The sequence below is a fragment of the Populus nigra genome, chromosome 3, assembly GCF_951802175.1.
Source record: "Populus nigra chromosome 3, ddPopNigr1.1, whole genome shotgun sequence".
Lineage (NCBI taxonomy): Eukaryota > Viridiplantae > Streptophyta > Magnoliopsida > Malpighiales > Salicaceae > Populus > Populus nigra.
Window position 1 is genome coordinate 7136306 of NC_084854.1, and position 12412 is coordinate 7148717.

Here is a 12412-nt window from a genome sequence, read left to right on the forward strand (position 1 = left end):
ATGAAAATAACATGCTTTAATTTTTTTTTAATTTATTTTAATCATCACAAAGTTACATGGTCAACAAATTGAAAAAAGAACAGAAAAGCCGTTGACAAATCAGGTATACAAGCTTTCAACTCCGGAAACGTTTGCGCCTCACAATGGGACCCACCTACCGCACCACCTCGCACACGCGACTCCTGTGACTCGTGTCTTGGACCCCCCCACCATTTGGGACTGTGTGTATGGTAAATGAGCTAGTTTAAGGGTCTTTTAATGTAGTAAATGTTATTTTGAAAATGTATTAAAATAATTTTAAAATTTATTTTTGATATTAACATATTAAAATGATTTTAAAATATATAAAAAATTAATTAAAAACTAAAAAGACATTTAAGTTTTTTTTTTAAATATAATTGAAGCAGAATTCCAAAAATATAAACTAAAACTATAAAGGTTAATACCGACAGGGGGGGAAAAAAGGAGCGAAAATGCAATTAGCCTTAGATTGAGGGCATCGCATCGCTTGCAAGGCAAGAAAAAAATAGAAAGCACCTAAAAGCTTAAAGAAAAGAAATAAAAAACAGTGGTTAAAGAAAGGGAAAAAGGTTCCAGCATCCATGTTGCTGCTCTCGTACTCTCACTCTCTCTCTCTCTCTAGACTGTTGACTGATGAGTAGTGATTATGATGATGTTTTTCTTTCATACTCGTTAATTAGCATCCCTCTCCGGCTCTCCCTCTCTTAAACAGATCCAAAAAGATCTTGCTCTCTCTCCTCAGTTTCTTTTCCTTTGCATGTACCTCTCTCTTCTTGTTTTTTTTTTTTTTTAATTAGTTTTTCACAATGGTGCTCCTCTGATTTTTCATTAAGGCAATGATATCCTACTCTCCTTTTCTTTCTCTGTTTTCATTACACACGGATGCTATTACTGTTTTTTCCCAGCAACCAAACAGCACTAATTTTCCTTCTTCTCTACATTTTCATAGCTTCCAAACAGAATAATTCGATTTTTTCAAGTTTTTTTGTTCCTCTCTGTTGCTACAGTTAATTGAAGGACTGGCTTTGGATTAATTACAAATGGCGACGAAACAGGGATCAAAATCAAGAATATCAGGTTTAATAAGTAATTCAAAGAAACCAGCAGCGAATTCACAGTCATCATCAACGGCATCTTCTACTAAGCAATTTTTAGAGAATTCAATGGACGGTCAAAGCTCACCTGCATCCTCGTCAGCTCGAAGCAAACCACAATATTTTTACTCCGAAAGTGTTAATCTAGATACTGAGAGATCCAAAGAAAATGTAACTGTCACTGTTCGCTTTCGGCCCCTAAGGTTCGTGCTAAATTTTATTGTTAATAAGTACTTGTTTTTGCTAATTTGTGGTTTATTTATTTTTTGTTTTGGTGTTTAGTCCTAGGGAAATCAGGCAAGGAGAGGAGATTGCGTGGTATGCGGATGGAGAAACTGTCGTGCGAAATGAACATAATCCATCTACTGCGTATGCGTATGGTAATTTGTTAAGCTTTCTCTGAATGTATTTAATTGGAATGGCATTGGTAGTGTAAGCCGGATGCATTTGTAGATTAGTTAATGTGTGGATAGGTAGTGTGAAGTTAAGTTAAAATGCGCTTGAGAACTTGTATGCTTTTGTTTGAATTGATTGAGGGGTGTCTTTTATGGTAATTTTGAAGAAATTAATGTCATATATTGGAGAGTTAGTGCTATGAGTCTAGTTGGAACCGAAGATATTGTCCGAAGTCCATGGCTACGTTAATCAATTCAAAGGTTCTGCGTTTTTTAGTCGTTTGTTTGTGAAATATTTTCCTTTTGTAAAACTCTGAATTATATTTTCATAGTTTTCACGTCATGGTAGTGAAGGTAAGAACACATTGAAGATGGGCTGGCTTTGTGCTTCAATTTCGATAATCAATCGATAGAAGGCTTTATTTGCACTCTAAGGACATTGCTGTTCTTACTCTAGGGGTATATACTTCTTTGCAGTTCCAGGAGATAATTCTTGCTTCTGGGATTTTAATCCTCTCATGCCAGAAACATTACCAAAAAAGGAAAGCGAGAAATTCTGGGCTTCTTTCTACCCAGCATTAATTAATAAGCAATTAGGCCCCTTCATTTTTTTCCCTTTGGGGATAGTAGCTGATCAAACGAGTTATATTTAAGACATTCATGTTATTCCTTTTTTTGTCTCTTTATTTATTTTCCCATGCTTGTAGATCGGGTGTTTGGTCCTACAACTACAACGCGCCATGTATATGATGTTGCTGCTCAGCATGTTGTCAATGGTGCTATGGAAGGGATCAATGGTAAACAAAATGGATATTCCTCTGCTTAGGAACTCCAATTTCTGCTTTCCTTCTTAAGCTTATAGTTTTTTACCTTTGTTTATACATGCTCTTACAGGCACCATTTTCGCATATGGAGTGACTAGCAGCGGGAAAACCCATACCATGCATGTGAGATTTTAATACCTGAGATGCTATTTTTCTGCTGTACTCTTACTATGCATGCAAAATTAAATAGAAATGCCTTAAATACCATAAACACACACACACACACACTGCATATTTCTACGCCTTAAATCTCATAACAGATCATTCTCAGATTGCTGTAAGGAAAAAAAGGGGAATTTGCTTAATATGTCATTATATCTTAGGGTCTAGTCTCCAATGTCCAATCTTTTCCTAACAGTTTAATTGCATCCAATCTATCCTTACATTTCAGTTCATTCTTTCTCCAATCTATCTTTCTAGTATCTATTTCCATGCAAAAACTGATGAAAATACCTTGATTTGATCATTTGAGAAATTCAAATCTAACCTAATTTATTAAAAAAATAACCATGAAAAAAAATAAGAATCTTAACATTATATGACAATTCATTCTTTTTTTCCCTAAAAGAACCTAATTTATTAAAAAAATAACCATGAAAAAAATACAAATATTAACATTACATGACGATTCGTTCTTTTTTCCCCTAAAAGAACCTAATTTATTAAAAAAATAACCATGAAAAAAAATACAAATATTAACATTACATGACAATTCATTTTTTTTTTCAAATTTATAACTTTAATATATTAGGTGGGGGTTTGAATTTCTCAAGTGAGGATATTTTAGTTAGTTTGCATGGAAATATCTATTAGAAGGATAGATTGGAAAATAAACTAAAATATAAAAAAACAAATTGGATGTATTAAACTCATCGGAACAAATTGGAGACTAGACCTAAAATATGAGGACATGTTGAGTTAATTTGCTAGGAAAAAAAAAAAAACTCTAAATCATTCCCTGCATACAACACATGTAAAATTAAATAAAAACACCTTGTGTTCCTTGGCATGTATATTCGTATTTGTTGTCTGTGTAATTGAGGTGGCATTATTCATTACCTTTTAACTAATGTTAAAAACATTATGCTTATATTTATCCATATAACAATCAGGGGGATCAAAGGTCACCTGGAATTATACCATTAGCAGTGAAGGATGCTTTTAGTATCATTCAAGAGGTACTTTAAAATGAATTTAACCCCCTTGTACGACTCTATCTGATACTTGTTTGAATGCTATTAATTAACATTTCTCTTTGCCTTAGACTCCAAACCGTGAGTTCCTCCTCCGTGTTTCATACCTGGAGATCTATAATGAGGTCAGCTTCTTCCTATTCTCTCTAGCTACTAGCTTAATAATGCTGCAATTTACTGCCTTATTATTAATATTTCTATTGTTTAATATGAGGTAGCTCCACAGCTCCTCCATTTTACAATTTCTTTATTCTTTGGTTTTCATCATTTCAGGTTGTTAACGACTTGTTGAATCCAGCAGGACAAAATTTAAGAATCAGAGAAGATGCTCAGGTACTTGCTTACCATCTCTGTATTGTGTTTCTCTATGCTTACCTTCAACACTTATACTATCATCCTCATGGCAATAACTTTTATAGTTGTTTTAATACCAGGATACAATTAACTATTTGCAGTTGTGTGACCAACTGTGACTTGCTAAAGTATTTCTTTTATAGCTTTGGACTTTTTGAAAGTCTAAAATAGCCCAAGAGAGGAGTGAATTAGGGCTAAATTGAACATTTGATACTTTAACAAAATAAACACCTCAATTTCAATAACAACACACAATTAAGCAAAGAACATATAAAATAAGATAGATAGTAAGAGAAAGACACCGATTCTTATAGTAGTTTGGACAACCGCTTACTAATCTCCTTGAACCTCCATTCAAGTATTTACTATTAAGTTACGGTCTTTTTAGTGGGTGAGACCTTGCTGATTATCCTTTTCTGGGATCAAGATTATAAACCTTACAATCAGAGTCATTTCAAGGATCAAGATTTAAATCTTTGAATTGGCTCACAACCAAAAATTACCCAAGTGATCAAGTGCCATTTACACTTTCACTATAGATAAAACTCTCACAAGTCACAAGAATTATCACACTTCACAAGAGAAGATTACAAAGCATTAAGATGAAGTCTTTATAGAGATGTAATTTAGCTCAAGAATGTGAAAGAGGGCTTAGAAGAAGGCATTAAATTAGGTTTCATGCAATTTAGGGTTTAAAGCTTTAAGAATTATCACACTTCACAAGAGAAGATTACCGTTCTCTCGACTGTTATCCATAAATTATAACTGGCACCATGGCATGCAAACTTTATGAAGTTCGGTTTGAGGACGACCTCAAATGATGCCAGTTTCTTATGATGATGGTTTACCACTTTATTAAATCAATATTGAGCTGATGTGAATTAAAAAAAAAGTTGTTAGGGGCACTATTTATTTAATGATGATAATGATGGCAAGCCCCACCCTCTCTACAACTGAGGTACAGCATCAAGCAAGCTTGTACATGTTGCTGAGAGATCCCTTTATCGTACAGTAAATTATGCATTATGGTCTTGGAATATGCATAAACCTTGCGGTGCAAGCTACAAGTCTGCTTGGTTTGTTAGGTGGAATGGGCTGTTGCTGGGTGTCTCATTCCACTTTTGCTTCCATGGGTTTTCAGTTTTCAGTTTCATTATTTATATCGGTTCAAATCTCTTGGTCAAGGCATGAGATTTTGAAGCATCTGGTGTTATATGGACTACTTTGTCTTTGCATCATATCGGAGGCAACTCTCTCTGCGCTTGCGGGGAGCAGGTGGTTATCAGAATCAGCATATTTTTATTTTTCGCTCAGGTGATATGGTTAAGCTGTTTGAGGAGGACCTGCAATGGATGACTGAATGATCATGTGCTGTCTGGGAAATTGTGACTCTCATCTGAACCACTGATTCTGCTTTTATGAAAGAATCGGTATTTAGATCATTTGAGCACCCTACTCATATCTTAACCTTTTTAATGTTTTTGGGTGGGGGTAGAATCTTAATGAAAAATAGGCAAGTAAATGGTATAAATTTCAATTCCCATTGTAGAAATTTAATGGTTTCTCTAGTGATATGGTCAGCTGATTAATCTAAAAATATCAGTTTCATACATGTTGGAAATAAACATGTTTTAATTTATTTTGATTCTTATCTGTAGGGAACTTTTGTCGAGGGAATAAAAGAAGAAGTTGTATTATCCCCTGCTCATGCACTTTCCCTTATAGCAGCTGGGGAAGGTAACTCTCAAGTCAAATCATATGCAGTAAACAAACGCAAGAGGATTCAAACAGCATTAACTTTATTTAATACTAGAGTTTCTTACTCTACCTCTCCGGTTCCAAAATAATTATGTTACCAAAACTAATTTTAACCAAAATTCTGAAGAAAAAAACAAAACTACATAATTGAGACTCTAATCAGCATGTAGCCCTTTAAATTGAATACTTGTGCAAGTAATGGACCGACATCTGTGGAAAATTATCAAAATCATATCCTTTTAAAACTGATATGCATTACTTGTACTGATAGAACTGTGGAAGTTAATGCAATAGGCAGGTTTGTTGAAAGTTAAAAACCTATAGAAAAAATTTACAAATTGGTGCAGAACTTGTCTGTCTTGCAAAAGATGCTATTTGATTCTCTCTCCTCCCTGTATGTATATCAAGACTGCAATGTCTTTTCCATGATATCACAATTCTTTCCACGCTTTCTGATCAGGTCTTTCCTTTTGACACAGAGCACAGACATGTTGGGTCCACAAACTTTAATTTACTCAGCAGCAGGAGTCATACAATATTTACACTGGTATTCCTATCTTCCTGCAGCTTTAGTTGATTGTTGCATTTCATATTCTCTTTCTTCAAGATAATTATAAGCTTTACATGTTTATTATATTGTAGTGCGTTTGCAAGTGATAGTTTTACCTTTTTAGCTTACACATAACCGTCAGACTTGCACTTCATATTCATCGACCTGCTTAATGAACTTGTTTGTTTTTCCTGAAACATTTGAATATTCACTTGTCTACTTGTTAACATCCAATCTTACGACATCTGCCCGCTCAGTGGCCAATATCCAATCTTTTTGGCAATTGCTAAATTATTAATTTGCCTTTAAGAATTGCAAGAAATCATTGTCAACTCTGTTTTGGGATAATACAGTTCATCAACTAATGATGGTTTGATCGTTTATATATTCACTTCATTGTTTTATATCCTTTCCCACTAACTTTTTCCAATTATTCTAAATACAGACAGTAGAGAGTAGCCTGTATGGTGAAAATAGTGAAGGAGAGGCTGTAAATTTGTCCCAGCTGGTAATTCCTAAGGCTTCTATCTAGAATTGATGTCAAAGGACTTGTTGGTCACCTTTTTAAGTTTTTCATTGGAATTTCTCTTGTTTCTTTAATTATGACAACTCTTTCTTCCCCTTGATTTACTACAATTAATGATTTTGCTTGCTATGTTTGATGTCAATAAATTCTTTTTAACTTTCTGATATTTTACTTGTACATGCAGAGCCTCATCGATTTGGCAGGTTCTGAAAGCTCAAAGGCTGAAACTACTGGCGTGAGACGGAAAGAAGGATCCTATATTAATAAAAGTTTGCTGACACTTGGAACTGTGAGGCCTCTTGTACCTCTATTATTCGTCTGTACAACAATAATTGACCACCTTCATGATATATAATCTGAAAACTATCACATAAAAAACATTATTTATCAAGCTTATAGCTTTCTGTTTCAGAATTTACTGCCAATATTTCACTCTTAAACTGAAGGGACGACCTTACTGCCTTACATATGTGTTTATACCATGCTTGATGGTTTTTTGTTTCTGGTAATCATTTTCTATTTGATGAATTACCCAGCCAGGAACATGATAGAAAATGAGAAACCAGTGTGACTGGGTTACCTTAAGATTGATTGACTTGTTTTAGCTATCTTTTCATGCTTCTAGGTGCGTGTGCTTTTTGGGACTTAATATTGTAATTTGATATTTATGTTCTATTAATGTGCCAAGACTGAAAGCACACTCTCTCTTCCCCTCCCTTTGTCCCTTACACATGCACACACTAATGGAAACCATCAATTTGGTGCTCATTATTTACAATTAAATGAACTGTGACTTTTATTCCCTAATAATTCCTAGTGAAAAGAAGTTATGTGCTTCATTTGATAGTCCCCAATAATTTACAATCATAAATATTTAAATTGTATGGATAAAATTGTATACTTGTGACTTGCATAGGTTATATCGAAGTTGACGGATGGGAGAGCCGCTCATATTCCTTACAGGGACTCTAAATTGACAAGGCTACTTCAGTCTTCATTAAGTGGTCATGGGCGTGTATCAGTAAGTGCTTGATAATATTTTGCTAAAAGAAACTACTTTTCTGGTCGTATGATGCATGATAATCGTATCATTGTCCTTCAAACAAATGCTGCTTGCATTTAAGAGACTCATTTTCCTTTCGTGTCTGAATTTACAGCTCATTTGCACTGTCACTCCCTCATCTAGTAGTTCGGAAGAGACACACAACACTTTAAAATTTGCCCACCGTGCAAAGCACATTGAAATTCAAGCAGCACACAACAAGGTATTTTTCCTTAAGACACTATGCATTCATTCAAACAATCTCACTTGCCAACATTTGAAATGATGTTTCAACCATTTGCAGATTATTGATGAGAAATCGCTTATCAAGAAGTACCAAAATGAGATACGCTCTTTAAAGGAAGAGTTAGAACAATTGAAAAGGGGTATTGTGACAATTCCTCGATTGAAAGACATTGTAGAAGACGACATTGTCCTCCTCAAGCAGAAGGTACTTCTTAAAGAGTTCTACCATCACTTGGAAGATTCTTTCTCTATTTCATAAATTTTCATTTGTTAACTGCAAGATTTAATTTATATGTTTGATCTCAATGTTAGTTTCTTTATTCCTGTCCTTTTCTTCCTTTTCATCCCATGTCCCAATCTTGTATATTACTGTCACTTAATTAATGCATGATGTTTTGATACATTTAGTCTGAATAACCATTATTATGACACAATTTCCTTGATTTGATTGATATGTACAGCTAGAAGATGGTCAAGTGAAACTGCAATCAAGATTGGAACAAGAAGAAGAAGCTAAAGCAGCTCTATTGAGCAGAATACAGCGGCTGACAAAATTAATTTTGGTGTCAACAAAAGCTTCACAACCATCAAGGATCTCTCACCGCCCAGGTCCAAGGAGGAGGCATTCCTTTGGAGAAGAAGAGGTACTTGGAGCAAATTTGTTTGATTTTTTTGTACTTCTAACTATTTTTCTCTTGAACTATGATTTAATTGCTGTATAAAATCTTGGATTATGACTTTTATCCCTAATACTTTCCTAATCTGGAACTCTTTAAGTGGGAGCCTCTGTATATCAGGGCTTCACCCCTTATTTTTCTGCACATTCTTATATCTGATTATGGTTGCTTATGTGTAATTTGCAGCTTGCATACCTACCGTACAAGAGGCAGGACTTGATATTGGATGATGAAAATATTGACTTGTACGTTTCTCTTGAAGGAAATACTGAAAGTGTGGATGAGACACTGAAAGAGGAGAAGAAAACCCGAAAGCATGGATTGCTGAACTGGTTAAAGCTACGGGTATGTGTAATTCAAAAGATTTATCTGCATGTTTTTATACTGGTTCTCTTGTAAAACAAAGTAAACTTGTTATTTTATCAGCTAGAGTGATCCTTAAATGATCAGATAGCCTCCTTTTAATAGTTCCAAGTTTTGGTTTTTATTCTTTTAGTTCCTTACTTTGAGGATCATCCCTCTTGTAAATTTCAGCACTGATACAATTGAATTCAATTTTCTTTTTTCTTAGAAATATCTATTCTTCTTGATTAGAAACGAGATAGTGGATCGGGAATGAGCACCAGTGACAAATCAAGTGGAGTTAAATCTAATAGTACACCTTCAACACCTCAAGCAGAAAACAGCAATTATCATGCAGAATCCAGACTTTCACATCCTTCACTTGCAGAAAGCTCTCCATCAGCTGATCTTCTATCTGAGGTCAGGCAGGATAGAGAGGTACCTGAGGACAATTTCCTTGAGCAGGAAACTCCTTTGGTATGCTAATGATCCTTTCATTTAATTGTGTATTCTTTCTTCTTTTTGGTTGGGGATGCATTACCATGGTCTGCATGCTTAATTTTCATGCTTTGCTGATTTCTAGAATAGCATAAAAACAAGTGATCAGATTGATCTTCTGAGGGAGCAGCAGAAAATTTTATCTGGAGAGGTGGCACTCCATTCAAGTATTTTGAAGCGATTGTCTGAGGAGGCTTCAACGAATCCCCTGAAGGAACACATACAGGTATTGTGTTGTTCCTATACCTCCTTTTGTTATTAGCTGCTCTTAACAGGATGAGAAATTTTGCATCGTCATACTTTTGCATTTAAGTTGGAGATGAAGAAGTTGAGTGGTGAAATCAAGGTGAAGAATGAACAAATAGCTTTGTTGGAAAAGCAAATTGCTGATTCCATCATGGCCTCTCACTACAGCATGGCTAACTTGGAAGCATCCCAAGTAAGTTTAGCTCCCTTATGGTAGCACAAACTCCTTGTATATGGCAGCTGCAAGTCCATCTTTAAGCCTTTTGTCTTTGTATGCTTGCAGACGATTGCTGAACTGACAGCTCAATTGAATGAGAAGTCATTTGAACTTGAGGTGATGTACCTATACAGCTTGACCTAAGAAAATTTGTCATTAGCTCTGAACTGAATATTAACATGTTCGATAATCACTTGAAAGAATCATTTGGAAACCTTTTCATCCTCCATCTAAATTCATTTGCATAACAAATTGGAGTCATCAATAAGAACAATGCAACACATTATAAAGTCATGGGTAATGGTACCCAAGTTGTGTGAACAGACTTATTCAATGGGTTCCTTTTGTTTTAGTCAATGATACATACCGATGGTTTTCTTTTAGGCATCTGATTTTATTAATTTGGCCTGATGATTGTTGTATTGCTGTATGCTGTTTCAGGTTAAAGCGGCAGATAATTGTATAATTCAAGACCAGCTCAGCCAAAAGGTCAAACAGTTAACATTTTTTTTTGTGCGGGTGTTTGTAGCTTTCACTGTTTTGCAAGCTGTGTTGTCGTTTGATGGCAGGCTCTAACTTGACATTGCCTCTCCATCAGATCTGTGAATGTGAAGGATTACAGGAAACAATTGTCTCTTTGAAGCAGCAGCTCTCAGAGGCACTGGAGTCAAAAAATATTAGCCCTCTAGCTAGCTACTCTCAACGAATTTCTGAACTAAAAAGCTTTCATGCACAACATCACATGAACAAGGAAACTGCAGCATCAAAAGATAGAAATGAAGATCTGCTTCTACAAGCACAGGTATGTATTTAAACCTTTTGGCACCCCAATCACGTATTATTTTGGTTGCTAAAGCACTATTTCCTTTTTCAATGCTTCCCCACCAAAGGTAAAAGATTTAGAAACTAAGGAAGATTTCAGATTTCATTCTGAGCTCATGACGCTAAATTTTCTGATAATACCATTAAAATGTCTACAAGGTTCTCATATCTTAAGAAACCAAAATAGAACCTTGTAGGATCTCGAGGATGACCATCCCCAGGAAAATATGTATCGCCCATAACATGTAGCTTTGAGGAAAGCTAGGTTGGCTGTTCTATTTAAATTAAAGAAACTACTTTGAATTAAGAAGTGTATTCTTGTGCCAATTTATACTTGTGGTGGATCATCAAGAAAAACAAGCTTTTTGGTGGATTGCAGACATATAGATGGAAAATTCTTTGCTTGGCTTTCTGTATCTCTTCATATTGTGTTTTTACTAGTGACAAATTTTACAGCATAATTTCCATCATGTGATGGCTTTTGAAGTTGCATTTCTCATACAAGTACGAGAGGTGAATCCTTACTTTTCCTTGATCAGGCCACTGAGAAGGAAGAACTGAAGCAAAAAGTTGATGCACTAACAGAATCAAAAGAGCAGTTAGAAACTCGGAACCAAAAATTGGCCGAGGAGAGTTCATACGCCAAAGGGCTAGCATCAGCTGCTGCCGTTGAGCTCAAGGCATTATCAGAAGAAGTGGCGAAGCTTATGAATCATAATGAGAGATTAACTGCCGAGCTGATAGCATTGAAGAACTCCCCCACTCAGCGTAGAAGTGGCAGTACTGTTCGAAATGGCCGTAGAGACAATTACATGAAACACCAAGACCAAGTTGGGGCAGCCTCAGAGCTCAAGAGAGAGTTGGCTGTGAGTCGAGAAAGAGAAGTTCAATATGAAGCTGCTCTTATGGAGAAGGATCAAAGAGAGACTGATCTTCAAAGGAAAGTTAAGGAATCCAAACAAAGAGAAGCTTATCTGGAAAATGAACTTGCTAACATGTGGGTTCTCGTTGCGAAGCTGAAGAAATCCCAAGGAGCTGAAATGGATGTCTCCGAGGCAACTGGACATGACGGTTTAGGAATCTGAATTTTATCCATCCAACAAGAGGTGATTTAAGGCTTTTGAATGTTTCAGAAAGGTCTTCTGGCAGAAGGTTTGAGAGTAGTGTATAGAAGATTGTGTTGTGCATAGCTCGTTCCAAGATAGGAGTGTTTGTGTATTCCAATTATATTTTTTTATTCTTGATACGTGAAACATGTTGATGATCCAAATTCGAGGCCTTCCTTTTCATATTCTGTTAATATTTGTACGAACTAAATGCTTTGGTTGGTCCATGCGGGGGTCTAATTGCGAATGCTTGTTTGATTAATCATTTGTGTTTTGTGTTGCCTAGGCAGGGTATTCTTCAATGTAGGGTGTAGACTGATTAGGCTCATGCTGACTTTTGTATATTTTCCCGTACAGGTCGGTCTGGTGTTTTGAACTTGGAAGAAATTCTTGCCCTAATTTTTTTCCCGCACAAATACAACAGCTAGTTGCTTTCCCAGAATTGTAGACATTTTCGGGCCTTGAAGAGGAGAGTCAATGATAACAAAAAATCCAAGTGAC

At 35.6% G+C, this 12412-nt stretch overlaps 1 protein-coding gene across 6 annotated transcripts; it reads left to right on the forward strand.

Moving 5' to 3' along the window:
• The first annotated feature begins 482 nt into the window (after nt 1-482).
• Nucleotides 483-12173, forward strand: LOC133689776 (kinesin-like protein KIN-7K, chloroplastic). 6 transcript variants are annotated; one of them, XM_062109812.1, is made up of 24 exons: nt 483-616; nt 1029-1318; nt 1398-1495; nt 2218-2307; nt 2405-2457; nt 3447-3512; nt 3599-3652; nt 3801-3860; nt 5540-5618; nt 6119-6186; nt 6635-6697; nt 6900-7004; nt 7632-7736; nt 7873-7980; nt 8062-8208; nt 8465-8647; nt 8867-9025; nt 9275-9499; nt 9606-9746; nt 9834-9959; nt 10050-10100; nt 10425-10472; nt 10582-10785; nt 11345-12173. In XM_062109812.1, exons 2-24 carry the CDS (start codon nt 1062-1064, stop codon nt 11888-11890), a joined length of 3036 nt encoding a protein of 1011 aa, XP_061965796.1. In that variant the 5' UTR covers nt 483-616; nt 1029-1061; the 3' UTR covers nt 11891-12173. The 6 variants fall into 6 exon arrangements, with proteins under 6 accessions (XP_061965796.1, XP_061965792.1, XP_061965797.1 ...); XM_062109808.1 differs by lacking the exon at nt 483-616 and adding an exon at nt 625-854; XM_062109813.1 differs by lacking the exon at nt 483-616 and adding an exon at nt 625-854 and having other exon boundaries at nt 9275-9442.
• Nucleotides 12174-12412: the final 239 nt, after the last annotated feature.

What these genes read in the sequence shown, in the direction of transcription:
- LOC133689776 (XM_062109812.1), top strand. Translation starts at nt 1,062, where the DNA reads ATGGCGACGAAACAGGGATCAAAATCAAGAATATCAGGTTTAATAAGT. An exon ending in TGCTATGGAAGGGATCAATG is followed by an intron (nt 2,308 to 2,404) that starts GTAAACAAAATG and finishes ATGCTCTTACAG; the next exon opens with GCACCATTTTCGCATATGGA. An exon ending in CTAACTTGGAAGCATCCCAA is followed by an intron (nt 9,960 to 10,049) that starts GTAAGTTTAGCT and finishes GTATGCTTGCAG; the next exon opens with ACGATTGCTGAACTGACAGC.